Genomic DNA, 20,636 nt, shown 5'->3' with positions numbered 1-20,636 from the left:
CTTTAAAAAAAAAAAAAAAAAGAGGCAGAGCCCACCTGGCCGGAGGCCCAGTCACCCCACCCAGCACCTCAACACATACTACACACCACACACCCAGACACACACACAAAACACACCAACCACACACCACATCCAGGAACCCTGCTATGCAACTGCACACCAACACGCCCATTCAGACCCACCACCAAGTGCACACATACGCACGCACACAGAACACACACACCATCTCAGGCACCCTTTCCCACACACATCACACCCACTCAGGTAGCCACAGTACAGCATCTGCAAATAAGCTCACATGCACGAGATACACAGAAATACCCGTTCACACATACACACGCACAACCTACCCACACTCAGCGCGTGACACCCCCCCCACACACACTTGTTCACATGCCCACACTACACAGCGGCTCACTCTCTGTACAGCCCGTCTCCCAGTCTGAAGTGTTCTCACACTTACTACACATGGCCCCGCAACGGTTCTACCCCACATCTCTCGCACAAGCCCGCACACCCGGGCACATCTGTGTAGTGCCTCCCCCACCCGGCGGCGGACTCCAGCAAGACGCTTCCCGCTCGGTGTGCAGCGGCCACAGTGGCCAGGAATTAAAATGCAGCGAGGAGGAGCCGGGCGCGTCAGCACCGCGTCTTCAGGAGCGCACAGCGCTCTCGCCGCCGCCGCCCCGCTCGCCCTGGGGCCCTGGGGCCAGCGAGCTGAGGAGCAGGTGCTCGAAGCCCAGCCGCGCCAGCGTCGCGCGGCCGCTGCCCGAGTTCGCCCGGGGCCCGAGGAGGGCCGAGCAACCGGGAGAGGAGCGGCGCCGCCGCCGCCGCCGCGGGCTTGGAGTCTTGAGAGAAGGACGCACGGAGCAGCGAGTCCGGATCACCCCGCCGAGAGGTGCAGCCGGGGCTCCGCAGACCCCAGCTCCTGGCGCCGCCGGGGCAGGGAGAAGAACAGTCAGGGGGACAGCGAGGCCGGGCTTTTCTGGAGACTCGAGACACCTCGGAGAGTCGAGGGGAGAAGCGACACTTTGCTCTGGCCAGCAGCCCGGAAGGGGCCCAGCAGCAAGCAGCCTCCCGCAGGACGCCCCGAGAAGCCCCCAGCCCCGGGCGAGAGCGGGCGCGTCGCACGCAGGGCTCGGGCGCGGGACTTAGGGGAGCCTTGGAGGGTCTCGGCCGAGCGCAGCCCGAGGAGCAGTGAACGGATCTCGCAGGGAAGGGGAAGAGCGCAGCAGCTGGCTGAGCGACCCCTCGCCCCGGTACACACCCACCCCACCCGCGGCGCCCGAGCTGCGGTGCGCCTCTGGGGGCGCTCGTTCCCTGGCGCCTTCCCTCCCGGGTCCCAGCATCGCTGGGCTACGGGCTGGTCTGGCGGGGCCCTTGGGGATGTCCACATCAGGCATGGTGGCCGAGTGGCTGCTCTCCTCGGACCAGCGTAAAAGCTGGGGTTAGGCGGAGCAGGGGGACTCGGCGCAGGGTCCCCCGAGGTCCAAGACGAAGGGAGGCGGGCGCAGCGCCCGGGAACGGGAGAGGCGGCGCCCGGTGGGGCCCCTCTAGAGGTAGCGGCCGGGCCAGGCACTCTGCAGGAAGACTAGGGGCCCGGAGAGCCCGGGAGGCGCTCGGGAGAGGCCAGGGCCAGGGGCGGCGGGGCCGAAGCAGCGCTCAGTCCCGGGCGAGTGCCCGCGGAGGCGGCGGCGGCGGCGCCGGGCGGGCATGCAGCGCCACCGGAGCTCCTTTCCCGCGCACGCTTCCCTGGCGCGGGCGCGCGGCGGCCGCTGCTGCTGCTTCCACTGCTGCTGCGGACTCCCATGGCGGCTCCGCCCGGCCGGGGCCGCCGCCGCTGCCGCCAGCCGCGGGCTGAATGAATGAGCCGGAGCGGCGGAGCCCGGCTGCCCGCGGCCGCGCTCACCGGCCCGGGACGCTTCCGCATGGCCCGCGAGGAGCCGGCGCCCGCGGCGGTAGCGGCGGCCGGGCAGCCCCGGGCCGACAGGGGCGGCGAGCGCGAGCGGGCGCTGCCGGGGCTAGGGGGCACCCGCAGGGGGCGGCCGTCGCTGAGCCGCGCTAAACTGCACGGGCTGCGGCACATGTGCGCCGGGCGCACGGCGGCTGGGGGCTCCTTCCAGCGGCGGGCGCTGTGGGCGCTGGCCTTCTGCACGTCCCTCGGCTTGCTGCTGTCCTGGTCCTCGAACCGCCTGCTCTACTGGCTCAGCTTCCCGTCGCACACGCGCGTGCACCGCGAGTGGAGTCGCCAGCTGCCCTTCCCCGCTGTCACCGTGTGCAACAACAACCCTCTGCGCTTCCCGCGCCTCTCCAAGGGGGACCTCTACTACGCCGGCCACTGGCTCGGGCTACTGCTACCCAACCGCACCGCACGCCCGCTGGTCAGCGAGCTGCTGCGGGGCGACGAGCCGCGCCGCCAGTGGTTCCGCAAGCTGGCCGACTTCCGCCTCTTCCTGCCGCCGCGCCACTTCGAGGGCATCAGCGCCGCCTTCATGGACCGCCTGGGCCACCAGCTCGAGGACATGCTGCTCTCCTGCAAGTACCGCGGCGAGCTCTGCGGCCCGCACAACTTCTCCTCCGTGAGTTGCCCTCTGCGCGAACCCGTTCCCTGCGCTCCCCCCCCACGCTCCGGAGTCAGTAGGCCCTCCCTGCCCCCCAGGGTAGGACACCAGGCCACTGGCTGGTGAGGTGACATCATTCCAGGATGCCAAGGCGGACCCCACTCTTAGGTCCCCTAAGCCTTGTCCTCCAGGTCGTGGGAAGTTGGCCACAACTGTGGGAGGAGTGACCTTGCTCACCTATCCCGGCCTCTCCCCTTCCAGTGTCAGCCCCCAGACCCTCGGCTCTGCTCTTCATGGTCCCCTCTGTGAATGCTAGCCCTCTTTGTCCCGGACCTCACCCCCTGGTCCACAGGACTGCCCTGTGTCTGTGGTGAAGGGATGGGACAAGAGAGAAGCACTTCTTACTTGGGGGTTTGTTGTCTTTGGGAAAACCCACAGGAAGTTCTTCAAAAAGGGACCATCAGCAGAATCGCACTGCTCTAAGCAGCTTATACCTGAGTTCCAAAACACTTGGAATCTAGGGGGACTTTGGAGGAAACGCCCAGAATATGAACCAACACTGAAACTGTAGCTGGTTAGGTGGGGAACTCGGCAGCCCCTTCTGCTGCCTTTTAAAAGCTCTGTCTTAAGCATCCAGGGGAATTAAGCAGTGGTGGGCATCTGTGGGGTCCTTGACCACACGAGGTGAGTGTGGGTCCTGGGCTAGAGGAGCCAGCCCCCTGCAGTGGGGAAAGCAGCCTCCGAGAGATACTGATGCGAACAGCAGGGGCCAGGAGAAGCTGTGCCCTGGTGGGGGGATGGGGGTGTTTGTAAACCATTTGCTGTGCTGGTTCCCCCACGCCGTGGGTCTGGATAATGCAGCTGTCAGACAGAAGGTATCTGCTTCGTGCAGTCTGCCTTGGAGGAGTTCTGGTGCCAAGCCCCAGCGTTGCACCAGCCTGTCCAGTCATTCGTGTGTAAACGCCCCTGAGGTGGGTTTGGGTTTTCCACTAGTGCGGGGAAGGTGGGCTGTGTGTTTATTTGTCATGCTCTGATGAAGATTTTAGCAACTCTTTTGCCTCGCTCCTGACAGTCTTATATCTGACAAAGCTTTTCCTGTGGTGGTAAAGAGATGCTACCTTTCCAACAGGTGTTTGCCCAGATGCCTGTCAGGCCAGGCCTCTGATTGGCTAATTGGGCTCATCCTTGTCTAGGATGGTGACCCTGGCTTCAGTCTTGCTCTCTTTGCGTTGCTTTATGTAGAAAAGCCCTGACTTATCCATTCCCCAAACATCCCTTGTTTTCTGGGCTTTTCAGCCTGCCTCAGAGGACTCCCTACCTAGTGGCACCCCTGTCTGCTTCAGCAAGCCGATGCTGCTAATGTGTGCTTCTAAATGACCCCTCTCAGATGTCAAACACAATGCTGAGTTCTACAAAGATGAAGGAATGAGCCTAGCAATGCCTTGTTTATTATTTAGCTGACCACTACCTAGCAGCCCCTAAAGTTGGGCTGAAGTTCAATATTATATTCAACTAGCTGAACTCCTGGCTTCAGCTTCAAGTTGTGCAACATGGCCCACCAAATAAGAATCATGCACATCCAACGATGGCTCTACAAGTGTGCAGAATTGCATGCTAGCAGCCAGTATTCACTTTGGACGTTCCCACAACCCTGCGTTAGGGAGGAGTTTTATTCCCATTTTACAGATGAGGAAAATGAGGCTCCACAATGCTGTCCAAAGCTCAGCACCAGTAAGTTGAAAGTCCAGCTTTGCAAACCATCGGATGTGTTACACAGAAGCCACATGTAGCCTCCGTCTCTGAGCCGGGGCCTCTCTTCTATTAGAAGATCCCTGCGTAGGACCATTGCCCTCCACCACCCCTACCAGCTGCCCTCCCTCCTTGGAGCATGGCTGGGAGAGTGGCAAGCGGAGCCGCCCCAGGGGGTGCAGTTAGTCATAACCTTGGCCACATGATACGGGGACCTGACCCACCTCTGCCTGCAAGCATACGGCACCTCCAGGAGCCACCTGACCTCAGTCTCCCCAACAGAGGTGGCCATGAGTTGAAGCAACCAGGACCCTTCCCACTGGGGCACACCCTTCTTTTGCTTGCCTGTACCCTGCCTTCCTTCATCTGAAGAGCTTGCAGGCACACCCCCTGCCCCAAGCAAACCAAATACCTCCATTCCCCAAGTATGTGTCCCTGGAGACTCTAGTGACCCCTGGTGGCTTTCTATCATGACCCTGCCCGGGGACTTTCCAACCCTTTAACATTTTTGCTGTAGTTTTTTCCAAGGATCTCAGAATTAAAGGCTGCACCCCTTTCTCTGTGGAAGCCAGAAGCTCTTTCAGGAGAGCATCAAATACAGAGCAGGCCCATCAGGAGTATTTTCCTCTAACTACGCCACCCTGACTCAGACCTTTGTTGTCTTTGGTGGAGTGGCACTCTAGGGTATCAGGTAAGAGCAGGAAGGCTCACGCTGCACGAATGGTTCAAATCCTGAGACTACCACTTACTGTGTGCCCTCCGCACAAGTGGCTTAGCCTCTCTGTTCTTTAGTTTCCTACTCCATCTAGTGGAGGTAACAAATACACCATATTTGTTGTGTGTAGATGGATGGATGGATAGATAGATAGATGATAGATAGATAGATAGATAGATAGATAGATAGATAGATAGACAGATAGACAGACAGATGTGCATATGCATATATATAAAGAGGGTGGAACTCTTAAAACTGTGTAGGCCTTTAAATGACATTCGCCTCCTAACTGGTCCGTTGGCCTCCAGCTCAGCGCTCCTTCCCCTCGACATCATCCCCTGCACTAGAGCCAGAGTAGTCTTTCCAAAGTTCCACTCAAAGCGTATCATCCCACCTCTTAAAACCCCTTAAAATCCCAGGCTGTCCTCAGGCTCTGCACCTGCACCCTGCCTTGCCTTTTGCCCCACCCTCTCTGGTACCACATACTTAAGCTCTGCAAACAGCTTGCAACAGCTGGACGACTGCTCCCCAAGGCTCTCTGCCTTGCTGTCTGCTTCCTCTGAGGCTGTCAGTGCTCCCAGTGCCCTCCCACCCCAGGCCACCCCCCCCCACACACACACACTGCTCTGTCTGCCTCAAGATACTACTCATCTTTCAGCATCCAGCCCTGGGGGTTCTTCTGCTTTGGAGCCTGTCCTGACTGCCCCACTCTCCTCCTCTCATCACCAAGCAACTGATGCCTTCCTCCTTTCTACCCCTCTACCACCCCATTTAGGTGTCAGTCCTCACACCTACTGGTCTGTGTCTGTCCCTCCCTCCAGAGTCACGTCTGATTTCCCCGACCTCTCCAGCACCCGGCACAGAGGCTGACACATAAGTGTTGAGGAAGGACCTGGGGAATGAATCCTTTCACCAGGTACCCCCAAGACTTCTTGTTGTCCTGGAAAACCCTCACTGAGATGCTTGGCTTAATTTCCCCAGGGAACACCAGTGGAATGCATTTCTAATAAGGAAATGCCCAGGCAGTTTCTGGGCATTTATTCCTTTTTGGATTAGAGGTGGGGAGTGGGGAGCAGGGTGCCTTCCCAGATACCTATGCTTCTCAAGCCCTAAGAGACCAGTGCAACAGGTGAAGAATGGGGTCTCAGGGGAAGCCTTTGGGGGGATGGGCCAGCTGTCCCCCAAAGTCTCCTTCCACCCAGCTAGTCTCACGTCTGGAAATAAACATGGCAGGGGAGAGAGGAGTATTGTGAAGAGGTGTGTGTGTGTGTCTGTTGGGTTTTATTCTCCAGATCCATTCAGGGTGTATTTATTTGCAGCTCCTCTGTTTATTACAGCTGTGCAAGGGTTAATCACTTAGCTGCCAGACAAAGCAGCTCCGAACATGGGCTTCCGAATGCCCATGTTGTTTCCCTGGCCCCAGCCGTGGACCTCGGGGCTCCGCACACTCTGGCCCTCCGGGGTTGTCCTGGGGGCAGAGGGAAGCAGAATTCCCAGTAAGGGGCAGGACACAGAACCGTGAGGCCAAGCTATCTGGGACTGGGGCCTCCAGAGAGGGACCAAGGGGTTGGGAACAGGGGCTGACAGAGGCCGATCAGGGTCTGCGGCAAGAACAAGGAGCAGTGACCCCCTCTGGGGGGAGGCACGGTTCAGGGGAAGGTGTCAGGCAGACCTACCATAGGCCTTTGGCTCTGCCCCTTTCTAGCTGTGCACCTCGGACAGGCGCCCCACTCTCGCGCCTCTGGGAATAATGCCTGCCTCACACTGCTGGGACGAAGAAGTGTGCAGAGGCTTGACCATGCCTGCACATCAGCAGATGCTCAATATAGGAGAGCGATTGTATAATTTGGATAAAGAGATTGGCACAGTCCTCGTATCTGGGGGTGGGTAGCAAATATTAATTATTCTCAATATAACTATCCTATCTTATCATGACCATTTACCTGAGTGGGGATAGGCTCGTTTCCTGGTTCATTCATTCAATCAACCAGTGTTTATTGAGTGTCAACTCTATGTCAACCTCTGTACTAGCTGCTGGGGATAAAACTAAATAATTAATTATTAATATTAATATTAATTATCGTTGAGGAATGAGACATGTGAACAGATGCCAGTACAGAGTGCAGAGGTGAGATGTGGGCTTAGAGGACTACCCAGGTGAGACTGGGGACCTCCGATGGCTTCCTGGAGGAGGTGACATGTAAACTGAGTCTTGAAGGATAAGTAGGAGTTCCAAGGTAGAGAAGGAGGGAGAGGGGGACAGCATATACAAACGTGAGTATAGAGATGTGAAACGATGAGATTGAACACAGGCTTCTAGGCCCTGAGAGTGGTTCGGGGTATCTGGAGGGAGGGGCTGGAGACGCTGTGGAAGAAGAGAGCAGAGGTTTGATAATGCAATGCTGTGATGGATGACTGGTAGCCAAACTACATTTTTAAACTTTGTAGCAAATCTCTGACTTCTTTCACTTTGGGCTGTTAGACCATGGAGGGTCCCCTCTGTGTCATCCATGTCCCACCCCCACTCCTCACTCCATCAGGGCCACTCCTCCCTGCACTCTTCCCCCTTTTTTACCCCTTTTGCCGGGGTCAACCTTGAGTCCAGATTTTGGACTAGTCATAGGTACCAAAAACCAAGGAAAGAGCATTTGGTTTCATCACACTTTGTCACAGCGAGCAGGCTGGCTGCTCCAAGCCAGCAACAGAACAAGAAATCATTTTAGCAACATATTGTTTAAAATCAGCAAATTCGGTTGAGATGGTGCTAGGCCAGGCAGTCCAGTAGTTGTGAGGATGGATGGCTTGAGGGAGGCAAGAAAGATACTTCTGCCTTTAGAGAAAGAGGAGTAAACGAGCTAATACATGTAAAGTGCTTAGAACAGTTTCTGGCACCAAGTAAAGGACTCAATAAATGTGAGCTATTTCCTTTATTATTACTTGCAGTGAGCAATCCGAGTGAAGGACAAAGGCAAATAGCGTTGGGCAGCTGTGATACGCCAGGCCTGGGCTGGGCACACTGCATGCTATCTCTGTTCTCGAAATAACCCTGAAAGGTTGTGTGATCATTCACATTTTACAGATGGGCAACTGTAACTCAGGGCAAGACTGTAGTCTGCCCGGAGTCACAGAACCAGCAGGTGACAAAGATGGAATTTGAACCTAAGTCCTTACAACTGCAAAGGTGCGTGCAGCTGGATGCACAGCTGCATCATTGGATGGAGAAGGAGCAGCGTGGGTGGGAGGTGGGGGTGCACCGGGAAGACCAAGCCAGCCTCAGCACTGCCCTGACCAGCCATGACTTTGACCTCAGGATCTTCCTCTGTGAAATGAGGGCATGTGCCAAATGACCAAAGGGACTTAGCTGAGAAGTTCTCTGTCCAAGTGAGCAGTCAGGGGAAAATATGGCTTAACCACTGCAGATGGCCCAGGCTTTTCAGCCAACCATCTCTTTTCTTTGCAGAGCTGAAACAGTGATTAAGGGGGAAATGTACAAGTTATTGAAGTGCTGGAGACAGGATGGTGATTAAATAGACATTTATACAAGGAACGTGAAAAGAACTTACCAGTGATTTTACTTCGGGGAAATTAGTTTAGGGAATCAAATGTAAACTCTGCTCAGGTCTGCAGATAACCAAATTGACCAACGTCAGGCTGATTCTGATAGTGGCTGTTTGGGGGCTACTGTGGCCCGTCGTGAACCCATCAATCAGATGTCTGCCCAGTTGAGAAGGGCTGGAGGAGTAACCAGACTGTTTGGTTTATACATCCATTGCTTTGATTCTCCTAAGTGGTTTGCTTGGCTCAGCCACTCAGAGATTCAACCAACCAACACACATCGAGTGCCTACTGTATGCCAAGCAGTGGGCCACAAAGATGACAATAAATTTACTCTGTTTCTGGTAAATAGGGCTGCAAGGGTCAATGTCCTTCATAGGGTGATGGGGCCTGAAAGGAGCTACCTCTCACACAGGGAGGGGGCCAGGCATGTGACAGCCCAGGATTTGGATTGGGCACCTGTCATGTAAATATTCATGTCAATTTCACCAGATTCAAATGGGTGTTATGGAATCTATTCTACAGATGAGAAAACTGAGGCTCGGGAAGGCACAAAGTCACTGCTGGAGGGCAGCAGAGCCAGGATTCAAACAAAGGTCTGTCCAGCCCCAAAGCTACTACTCTTCTTTTCTTTGGCCCCATTCCACCAACACTCAGAGATGCCGGTAAGAACCAACCCTTCCAGAGAGAGTATACTTCACCACCTTTCAAACCTTAGCTGGAAGTTTCTTTCACTATAAATTGGTGTGGGCCCCCAGAGTCATCCTGGGTCCCGAGGCCTGCAACCAGGAGCAGGGACGGCTGTGCATCCTCTTAGTCTATCAGCCACATAGGGAGATCAGGAGTTGTGAAAAGTCTTCTTTTGGCCACAATTCAAACTAAATTACGATTTTCATTCTTTCAAGGACACTGGTAACTTATAGTCCTGGCTAACGAAATGTTGCCAAACTGAGCTCCAGCTCAGACCTGCACTCACAAAGAGATGACTCACCCGTCATTGGAACAGGACTTGTTGGTAAAGCAAACAGAGGCCGCTAACGCACTGGGGAAGTTTGTTCTCCTGAGCCTGTCAAATATCTCCCCTGACACCACTGTTTATACTATTAATTTGCCTAGTAAATTGTTTCCTCTGATTCCACACACACTCATTGAGCTCCTACTCTCTGCCGGGCACCTTTACGTTCATTAGTTTATCTCGGCCCGACAACAGACTGGAGGAACAAGTCTTCTTTTCTCCCTGGTACAGATAAGGAAATGGAGATGCAAAGTGGTTTGCTAACTTGCCCAAGGTCAGAGACAGAAACTCTGATCTCCGGCTTCCAAAGTCAATGCTCTTGGCACTACATCATGGTTGTTCACAAAAAGAAAGCCCAGTCCAGCTTTGACCAGCACACTTGCATTTCCAATCAGTAGAGGTTTTATTACCTGGAGATGATATCATAATATGCATTACCATCTCATTTTATCCCGACAACAGTGGAGGGTGTATACTGCACCCTGTGCCCTGCCTGACTTCAGAAAGGGGAAGCGACTTGCCCGGGGTCACATGGCCCAAGAAAAGAAACAGCCAGAATTTGAATTCAGATCTCCTCAGGCTCCTGTACATCTCTTCTTCCCCCGCTCCTCTGTTCCTGCTCAGGGTGGGTTTAAGGGGATTTCAGCAGCCCTAGTAGATTTTCTTAGGGATAAAGCAGTGGACCCCTGAGTGCCTTGCAGAGAAGGATCAGTGCAAAGACTGGCTGCTGAGAAGAGGTGCTGATTTCCTTCTTTAACTCTGCCCTGAGACCTCCCCTCCTTCCCAGGCAGGTGGGTTCCAGCATACTCCACTTAACTGTGCGTGAATGGAAAGCCCTCTAGGCCTGTGTTTCTCAAACTTGAGCATGCCCAGATTCCTGGGCCCCCTGCAGAGACCCTGATTTGGTGGGTCTGGAACAGAGCCCCAGATTTGCATTTCTGAAAGCTCCCACGTGATGCAGATGCTGTTGGTCCATGGACCCAGAGTTGGAGAGGCAAAGCCCAGCTATGGGCTCCTTAAAGTCCCTTGAATGCTGCAAAGGAGGGATCAGTGGGCTCTCTCCATTAAGGCACAAGTCACTGGGTCTATAAATATGCACGTGGAATGTGAATGTCCACTCTGGCATGGCCAGTATCCATTAAACCAAAATGCAAAGGCCATCTGGTAGGCTGAATAATGACCCTTCAAGATGGCCACATCCTCATCCCCAGAACCTCTGAATATATTACTTTACATAGCAAAAGGGGATTCCTAGATAATTAAGCGTTTTGAGATGGAGAGATTATCCTGATCATCCTGTGGGCTCAGCGTAATCACCAAGATCTTTATAAGAGGGGCAGGAGGGTCAGAGTCAGAGAAGGAAACGTCACCATGGAATCAGAGACCAGAGACTCAGAAAGAGATTTGAAGACACTACGTTGATAGCTTTAAGATGAAGGAAGGGGCCATGAATCAAGGAATGCAGGTGGCCTCTAGAGGCTGGACAGGCAAGGAAACATTCTCCTCCAGAGCTTCCAGAAGGAATGCAGCCTTGCTGACACCTTCATTTTAGCTGTCTGACCTCCAGAACTACATGCTAATACGTTTTGTTGCTTGAAGCAACTACGTTTGTGGTAGTTTGTTACAGCAGCAACAGAAAGCTCATTGCAGCTTCCTCTGTTGTACAGAATTCTCTCAACTACACACCTGACTCCATGTAGTGAACCAGACTGGGTTCTAGATCAGGGTGTCCCAAAGCCAAAAAAAAAAAAAAAATCCAGAACGAACATGCAACTAGGTTCAAAAATAGTCAATGTGAGAGTATTTTAACTATGCTTACACTCATGCAAGATTGGGAATTTGGACCCTAGAAACTGAGAAAAGAGATGGTTGGCGGATGAAGAAAGAGGTGGCATCAGGAGTAAGACAGACCCAAGTTCAAAGCCCAGGTCCACCAGGTCCCAACTGGGTGGCTGTTGGGGAATTCCTTACCTTCACTGAGACTCTGTTTCTATCTTTGTAGAACAGAGATCATACCTTCCAAGCAGGGTGGTTGTGAAACTTGCAGGCAACCTATTAATCCATTCAAAAATTATTTATTGAGAGCCAGCTAAATTCTAGTCCTGGTGGCTACAAGTTGAGTATCAGTGCAGAAAGTACCCCTACTCTCTTGACTATAAAGGCAAGATCATGGAACACTACATCAAAAACTAATGATGTAATGTATGGTGATTAACATAACATAATAAAATTAAATTAAAAAAGAAAAAAGAAGAATTATAATCCCATTGCATGTTAAAATACATAACATGTTATATGAAAAATATATTTACCAAAACAAAAATAAAATTAGGGAGAAGAGTGGCATTGTTTAAAAAAAAAAAAGCAAGATATATAGCCATCAGCTAAATGTAAGCTATCCCTGTCATCCTCCTCATCATTACTAACAGGTGACACCTCTCACTTCTTCCAAGGAAGACTTCCGGGGCCTGGAAGAATAATGTCATAACAATGGCCTTCTCTATATCGTCACAATCCCAGCCAGGATCCTCTTGTAGTTTTCATGTCACACCTCCATGGGTAGGTCAGAGCCCTTTAGGGTCGCTTCCCCCACTTAGTACCCCGACCAAAGTGAAAAAAACCAGAGAGAGAGAATGAGTTGCTCAAGGTCACATCGAAAGTCACCGGGAAGCTTGAAAGACCCTGAAGGTATCTGTGCTTAAGCCTATAGACCTATGCTTTTAAATCACAGGAATATCCGTTTCTTCCTCTGAGAACTTACTCTTTTTCCAAAATATGTATGCTGGTCATCCCCTTCTGATTCCAGTGGCATATCTGATCTGAAGGTTGTTGATACTCTGATCTCTGAAAGTGAAGGGTTTAATCTTCTCTTGGAACCCCTCCCAACGAAAATTATTTTCCCACTTTGAAATGGCTCGGGCATCCACTGTGAACTCACATCTATAAATCTAAGCCTACTGCTCAAGAAAGCAGATGAGCTTTGATTCTGCTTCTCAGTACAGTCTCACAGAGCAAATTATGGCAAGAATTTGATTTATAGAAGCACCTCAAAGGCTCTGGAGTGAGACACGTGTTTATTCACTTTATTACCGTTTATTTTACACTGTCTCTTTATGCTCCCTGCACATGGATTTGAAAGACTATTTGGATAGATGCTTATGACCTGCCAGTTTGCACAGCGCTGTTGAGGAACATGGATCTCTTTGGCAACGCTGGCAACAGCTCACAATGGGGGTCCTTATACCCTCGCTGAGAGTGAAGCCCAGATATAACAAACAGGCTTGGAGACCCTAGCCAGAGTTCTCGCCTGAACTTCCCCAGCTCTGAGCTTGTGAGGTACTTGGTATAGATCTCCAGCTGCAACCAGGGGCTGTGTACAGTCAGGCTTGATTTAAGATTCAAATATCTCAGAACAGCTGGGGATATTTAACATCGCTATAATTACATTACATTTTTGACAGTACATGGAGTGAGAGGCTTTTTTTTCGTGTGGTTGAATATTCAATGAGCATCAAATATTTTAACTAGCCAGGGAAACACAACTGCATATTTCACATCCAAGTAGTTTTGTTTTTAAAATATCAGCCTGGGGTGGGCATCTCGGACTCCAGTCTGCTGTTACCAAGCCTCTGGGAAGGCAAGAGCGCCGTCCCTGTGGCCGAGGAGTTGGGTTAGCTGGGCCACCGAGAGGAGAAGGGAATGGGCAGGAGCTAAGAGGGCGCCCCTGCACACCAGCAGTGACACGTGAGAGCTAGAATGTCACTCCAGTCTGCTCACCATGGTGCCACCACAGCAGTGACGAGGAAGCTGAGGCTTCCTTGCGAGAAGTGACACTGCTGATAAATGACAAAGCTGGAGTCAGCTCAGGCCTCTACAGAGGCGTGGCCGTCAACTTGGGCGTCCTGGTTGATGGCAAGAGGTGGGATGTGGGAGCAGAAACAAGGCGGAGACCTATCGTGCGCCAGCTCCCCATACGTCCTCCTCAGCCTCTCGTGATGCTACTCTTGGATATAGTACTGTTATGTCCATTTTACAAAGCTCATAAGGCGAATGGGGAAGCAGTGATGGAAATCTGCACCTCACGTTCTTAGAGAATCGCATCTTGAATAGTTGATTTCCATTGATCCCCGGCTACCTCCGTCCCTGCCACCTGCTTCAAGAATCTGCTCCAGCCAGTGAGGTGGGAAACTACCGATTACCTTGTCTGACCTCCCCTCTTCCCAACCCTTCTGGAGTCAAAGGTTCCCAGCCCCAAGTCACAAAGCCAAGTCACTTGGGAGCTGCTCATCTTTTTTCAAGTTTCATGCATTTGTTCAGGCTGTTGTTTGCCCCTGGATGCCTGATCTGCTGTCTCTGCCTGTAAGCCCTGTCTATTCTGCAGGCCGTGTGCTTAGATGTGCGCCGAGTATGCCTGGAAGGGGGCACCAGGTCTGATAAGGGCCCCCTTGAGGAGGGGGAGGAGAGGAAGGACAGGGAGGGTGGGGAGGAGCCTGGCTTCTGGGCCTGCACTTTTTCCTGTGGCCTGAATGTTTTTAACCATGTGTAGGTATAACTCATACAAACAAACACATGAAACAAAAGTACTATCTGAAAGATTTCCCACCTTTTCTGAGGTTATCCCCAGCCACTCCTCTGCGTAAACCATCCAAAAAGCCAGGGGTTCATCCTTTCGACCAGCCAAGACTCACTTAGCTTATGCCACTCCCAAGGCTCTTTCTTCTCTTGCTCTTTCATTGCAATCCTCTTCATCTACTCAGTTTGCTGTCATCAGACCATCACCTCCTGAGGGCAGGGGCGACACTGGCCCTGTTTTGTGGCTGCCCCAGCACCCAGCACCATTCCTCATAGGTAACAGTTGCTCTGTCTGGATACTGAATAGCCAAAGCGGGAGAAAGGATTGGTACCACCAAAATACATGTGGATTCCTTCCGTCGTTCATTAATCCATTCAGTGAAGAATTGTCTGGAGCCCACATGTATGGGGCATTGTGTTTGATGTGCCATACAGGGGAAATGCACAGGGCCCGTCCGTCCCGGAGCTCACCTGGAGTTCCGTGAATGATCTCTGTGACAATCAGAATGATCAGGAAGGCTTGTTTAAATATCCCCAGCCCCAACCCAGGACTACTGAGTCAGAATTTATGGGGGAGAGGTCTAGCAATGTATTTTTTTTTAAAGATTTTATTTATTTATTTGACAGAGAGATACACAGTAAGAGAGGGAACACAAGCAGGGGGAGTGGGAGAGGGAGAAGCAGGCTTCCCGCGGAGCAGGGAGCCCGATGTGGGGCTCGATCCCAGGACCCTGGGATCATGACCTGAGCTGAAGGCAGACGCTTAACGACTGAGCCACCCAGGCGCCCCTCTAGCAGTGTATTTTTAACATGCAACTCCAGGTGATGGAGGATTTTAGGAAAATGTTCTATGTTGGGGGTGGCGGCAGACCAGATAATATACAAATAAATGAATGAACATGATTGTGTCAATATTAAAGACTGTGAAGGTGGGTGATCCCAGGGTCCTGGGATCGAGTCCCGCATCGGGCTCCCTGCTCGGCGGGGAGTCTGCTTCTCCCTCTGACACTATCCCCTCTCATGCTCTCTCTATCTCATTGTCTCTCTCAAATATATAAATAAAATCTTAAAAAAAAAAAAAAAGACTGTGAAGGCTCCCTGAAGATGGGGGTAGGGAAGGACTGATTCTCCAAGGAGATGGCATCTTTGCTGAGAAGGGGAAGTCACTCAGGGATCCGGGGAAAAGCATTCACGACAGAGGGAACAGCAAACTAAAGGTCTTTGGGGTGGAGGTGGGGGGCGCCTTCCTTCCGACACTGGAAATTCAGCTCCAGTAGCTCCATTCTGTTCTTTGTTATGTGAGTACATCTGGCTCCTTCCAAAATGGAGCACTCTCTCACCCACACAACGTGAGAGAACAACATGATTCTAGCAGTTCTGAAAATATTGACCTTCGGAATGTTAATGCAATGTAGCCTTACTTAGGTCCTTAGGCTGAGCTCGCCTTTAAAAAATAACTCCAAGTAAGCAGAAAAAACAAAAAACAAAAAACACCACCTCAAGAATCCAATTGCAAATCCCCATCTAAGGGCAGCTCAGTGAGACCAACGTGGTGGGCCCTTTCTTTGGAATGCCACATCCTGGCTAATTAGCACCACGTTCCTCTGCTGATTCATCTTCATGAGGACAAGGTCTGCTACCTTTGACTCCCAGATATATTTTCCTTATTCATCTTCTAAGGTGTCAGGTCCGAATGGCTGGTTGTCCACACTGAAAACAGGCCCATTCACTGGCCTTTCTGTTTCCCAGAGAGCCTGTGTATTTTTTCACCTCTGTTTGTCTTTGTGATAACTGTGTTACCGAAAAGCAAACATATTGTTCCCAGTTTACAGATGGGGCAGGAAGGCTCAGAGGGGGAACCGAGTTGCCCAGGGGCATCCAGCTAGTCCCAGAGCCAGGTCAGTCCTGACTCCTGCTCTTGTCCTCCCCCTGCCCCTAGTGGTGAGTTGCAACTGGGAGACCAAACTCTGTGCCCTTCCACAAGTCTCAAAGTCATGGCGGCCACCTCCTGGGGGAAATCTTCCATGATCCCTCTGGAGGGCTTTGCAAAACCTGATCAGGCAGTTGATTCTTAGCTTGGCGGTGTCTGGGTCACCTACAAACAGAGTTTCTCAAAATTCAGTAACTTAACCCTCAGCCTTCAATACCAATCAGGGTTACCCGTGGATGTTGCTGAAATGCAGCTTCTGGTTCAGTGGGTGGGCCTCTGACTCTGCATTTCTGACAAGCTCCCAAGTAACACTGATGCCGCTGGTGCACAGACCACATTTTAAGTAGCAAGGCTCTAGAAGACGGGAGGGAAAGGCATCGTGGAGTCAGAGAGGAAGAAGGGACCACATTGTCCTGAATCCTCCCCTGAAGAGCAGAGCTTCATCTTCCAGGCTAGACCCACAGGCTGCTGCAGCTTAGAATTGCAGACAGCACAGCGATTGGTAAGTCTCTATTACCGATAACCCTTCTCCTTTGTCTTTATATGAGACTGAAATAACTAGTCATTTAGGGAGACCGTGTGAATGGAGAAATGGCAAGGGAGTGACAGACCTCCAAAATGAGTTTCCCCCTGATGATGAGGCACGAGGCCGTTCTGTACTCTGTGGGTATCGGTGGACGCGTCCGGGAATGGTGTGAGTCCCAGAAGGACAGCCTCTAGCTGGATCATAGTAATCAGTCTGTCTCTGTGTTTGTGTCCTGCTCTGCTCTTCAACTGGAAGGAGTCTTGCCAATGACAGGACATTCCTAGCTACTGCGGCTAGAAGCCTGTGCTTTTGTTGCTACCAGCCTGTTAGTTCGCATTGCTAAGGCTGCTTCCAAACCATGCCTCGGGCTATTCATTGGATTGACTCCGTCATACCCTCCTTTGTTATTTCAGTCATTCATTTCTTTGCTCATTCTGTTATCCATTCACTATCTCTCAGATTCATCTATTCATTCATACGTTCGTTGGGGGTCTTCTACATACCAGGTACTGTGCCAAGCTCTAAGGATATCAAAGTGAATCCATTCAAAGCCACGGATTTGGTCTCCCTGCCCTTGCATATCCTCTAGCCAAGAACAGGCTAAACCCTCAATGGCCTCTCCAGTTTAGTGCTGAAAAACAGAACTAGCCGTTTGTTATCTTAATCCTGAGAATCTGTCCTGCTTAAAGTTACCACGTGGTAACTTTACCACATCGCAAGATCAAGCCAAGCACCCAGGTAAGCTCCAAGCTCTCACACCTCATGCATCCCACCACGTTCCCTGGGTCTCTGCACCTGCTGTCCCTTGGCCAGAAATGTCCCGCAACCCCCTTGTCTTCCTGGAAAGCTCTCCCTCATCCTTCAAGACTCAGCTTTATCATCTTCTCCCCTTCCCCATGCCTCCATGCTGGGAAGAATTCAGTCCTTCTTCCGCTGGGCTGCATCTCGCTACTGATGCCCTGAGACATTCTAGTGTAGTGGTTAAGAGTAAGGGCTCTGGGTTCAAGTCCTGACTTTCCTATGTGCTCGCTGTATGACCATGGAAAGATATTGCTAGAGCCTATGCCATCAGTTTCACATCCATTCTCATTTGGATTTGCACAGCTCTGAGGGAACACAGAAGATTTGCAAATCCCAGGCAAGTGGAGTGACTTGGTCAAGGTCACAAAGCTAGTAAGAGGCCAAGTCTCAGCTACAACGTCAAGCTTCTCACTTTCTTTCTAGGGCTGATACTAGTCAACAACATGCACAAAGTTGTTAGCACTTGGAGTCACTCATTAACACCTGTAGGGCATTTTTCTTACTTTCCACTGAAGGCTAGAGTCTTTAGTCTTGCTCTGGCCAGACAAGTAAGCCATAGAGGAGGACTGGGGCTTTTGTAGGATGATTCAGATTTTGACAACAAGTTTTACCCGAGATATTTAAATAACTCCAAATTACTGCCGCCCCATGGAAGAGAGGACAACCAGGCAGTGGTATATGACTTCTGGGTGGGAGGGGAATTGAGTGGGAGGCCAGAGCCAGGCTTCCAGAGAGAAATTACCATTTTGTATTTATTACTTTGGCTCACAGGAGTGCCGCAGGGAGAGGCTTGCTAATACATTAGGTAATTGCCTTGGTTCGCCACTTCACTTTGCAGTGTGTAGACCAGCCCAGGTGCAGACTTGTAGGAAGTACTCGGCTCGGGCTTCCCAGGTGCCAGGGCTCTCTAGGGACATGAGATGCTGGAGGAGAGGGGGGAATTCGGAGAGTGGGACCTCGGGGTGTCCACCTCTCAGGCACCAGGGGACACCAGGATGGCCTGGTCCCTAAGACCAGAGTACGGGAGACGGAGGAAGAATCCCAGCTAGGAGCCAGGAGACTAGAGTCTGCACTCTGCCACTGAGCACTGAGCAACCCTGGGCCCTTAGCTGTCCCTCTCTGGGCCTCTGGTCCACATCTGAAAAATTGAGGAGGTCATAAGTCAGTATTTCTCAACTCTGTCCATTAGAGTCACCTGGGAGAACTTAAAAAAAATACTACTAAAGCTCCAAGCTCAACCCCCAGGTATTCTGATTTCATTGGCTTGAGATAGAGCCCAAACGTGGCTATTTTTTCCCCAGGGGTTGAGAGTCCCTAGACTAACTGATGTACTCAGTCTTCCTTAGGATAGGCTAATTCTATGAGCCTGTGTCATCAAAAAAGGCAATAAGACCTGGAGATCCAGGGTCGGGGTGCCTGGATGGCTCAGTGGGTTAAGCATCTGACTCTTGATTTCGGCTCAGATCATGATCTCAGGGTTGTGAGATCGAGCCCTGCGTCGGGCTCCACACTGGACGTGGATCGTGCTTAGGATTCTCTCTCTCCTTCTGCCTCCCTGACCCCCACCCCCACCCCACTCTCTCTCTTTCAATAAAAAGAAAGAAAGACATCCAGGGTTACTTGTTTCCATGTTCAGATTTGTTGCTCTCCATAATTTGTACCTGCTCATGTCCTGTCTTGTCCCCAGTGAGGGTCCCTCTTACCAGTGAACATTGCAGCTCTACACCAGGAGGCAGGGGGCTCAGCTTCAACCTCTGTTGTGTTGGCTCTGTGGCCATGAAGGTCACCTTGGAATCTCTGGGCCTCAGTCTCATCTCTAGAAGATGAGGGAGCAGCTCATCTCTGCCTGCCTGCAAGCAGTGTGCTGGACCAGACTTTGCTTCTCTGTAAACCACAGGGGCTTCCCACCCAGTGCTGAGAGGTCAGCCTGAGAGTAGAGAATGCCATTCCTCTTGCTCAGGTAAGGAATCAAAGGCTCAGGTAACTAGCCCAAGTCCGTCAGCCAGGAAATAAGAGAGCCAGACAGACATCAGTTCGAATCCCAGCACTGCAGCTTCCAAACTGACTTTGAGTGCTTTATTAATTTACTGTGCCTCAGTTTCCTTATCTGTTAAATGGGCATGAATACCACCTGTTTCCACAGAGTAGTTGTGAGGAGGAAAAAAGATGGCCAGGCAGAACTCTTCGTGGAGCCTGGCACAAAGCAAACGCTCAGTTAATGTTTGTTTCCCTCAATAATTTCTCCCATTCTTCTTTTATCCTTTTCTTTCCCCCTGTTTGTTTTTAAAGCTTTAAGGACAGGGACCTTGAGAGACTGTTTACTGTGCATGAACTTGGGCAGGTTGTTTAATCTCTGTGAGCCTCAATTTCGCCATCTGTGAAATGGGGATATCAGAGGTATTTGTGGTGGTGAGGACCAGATGTGTTGTGAGAATAGCTTTTGGCATAGAGCGTCGGCTGCTACTGCTCGGCTTCTCCAGGGCCTTCCTTCTCCTCCCTGAGCCCTGCACAGAGTACACAGCTCCCCACCACCACCCTCTACACCCTCCCCCCCGCCCCTGCCCCAGATCCTCACTGTGTTCCCAGCCGTGACAGCTCTGCTGAGCACACACGGCCCACAGGGCTCACAGGCAGAGAGAGGCAGCCCTATATCAGGGGATTGCTTACTATCTTGAGATGGGAAAAAAGGGAAAAGCTATAAATATGGAGGATTTGTCTGTGATAAGTCATGGTTAGAAGCCCAAGCTATATAACTTTTTAATTCTCCACTCCAGCTTGTAGGCTCAGGCAGTAAAAACAGTCACTACTAATTTATTTTTTCCACTCTCTTAATTTAGTAATTTTTTTTTCTTTAACCAACCAAAAAGTCCTCCTAAACTCACCTTAGGCTTTTTTTTTTTCCCCCTTTAGCAGTCATAAAATGTGATGGATTGCCATTGAAATGCCATCCCCTCTCCTACATTGCCGGAATGAAAATGTACAGACTTGGGGGCAATGTCTTAAGTAGGTGTTGTTAAAATAGGAGTGAGTCCTGGACGTGGCTGGCCTCATCTGCCTCCGGGTGACACAGGAAGGAGGCAGGTCAGCCAGAACTGGGTGTGCAGCCCAAGTGTTGGATCTGAGTCACTTCTCTTTCACCTTGGAGCTGAGTGATCTCAGGCAAGTGACTTCCCTCTCAAGGCTTAGTTTCCTCATTTATAAAGTGTGGACAA

At 51.5% G+C, this 20,636-nt stretch overlaps 1 protein-coding gene across 2 annotated transcripts in view; it reads left to right on the top strand.

Annotated features, from left to right (window-relative positions):
- The window catches only part of ASIC2 (acid sensing ion channel subunit 2), a 1,092,913-nt gene that overhangs the window by 795,866 nt on the left and 276,411 nt on the right, over positions 1-20,636 (top strand). The window contains exon 1 of one of the 2 annotated variants that reach the window (XM_021704196.1): positions 1,866-2,579. The exons of the other annotated variant lie outside the window; for it this stretch is intronic. Coding sequence (XP_021559871.1) covers positions 1,866-2,579 — 714 coding nt within the window. Of the gene's footprint in view, positions 1-1,865; positions 2,580-20,636 lie in introns of those variants that run through there. 2 annotated transcript variants of the gene reach the window in all.

Source organism: Neomonachus schauinslandi, chromosome 15, assembly GCF_002201575.2.
Source record: "Neomonachus schauinslandi chromosome 15, ASM220157v2, whole genome shotgun sequence".
In the NCBI taxonomy this organism is placed as follows: domain Eukaryota; kingdom Metazoa; phylum Chordata; class Mammalia; order Carnivora; family Phocidae; genus Neomonachus; species Neomonachus schauinslandi.
This window is presented reverse-complemented; position numbering and strand designations above follow the sequence as displayed.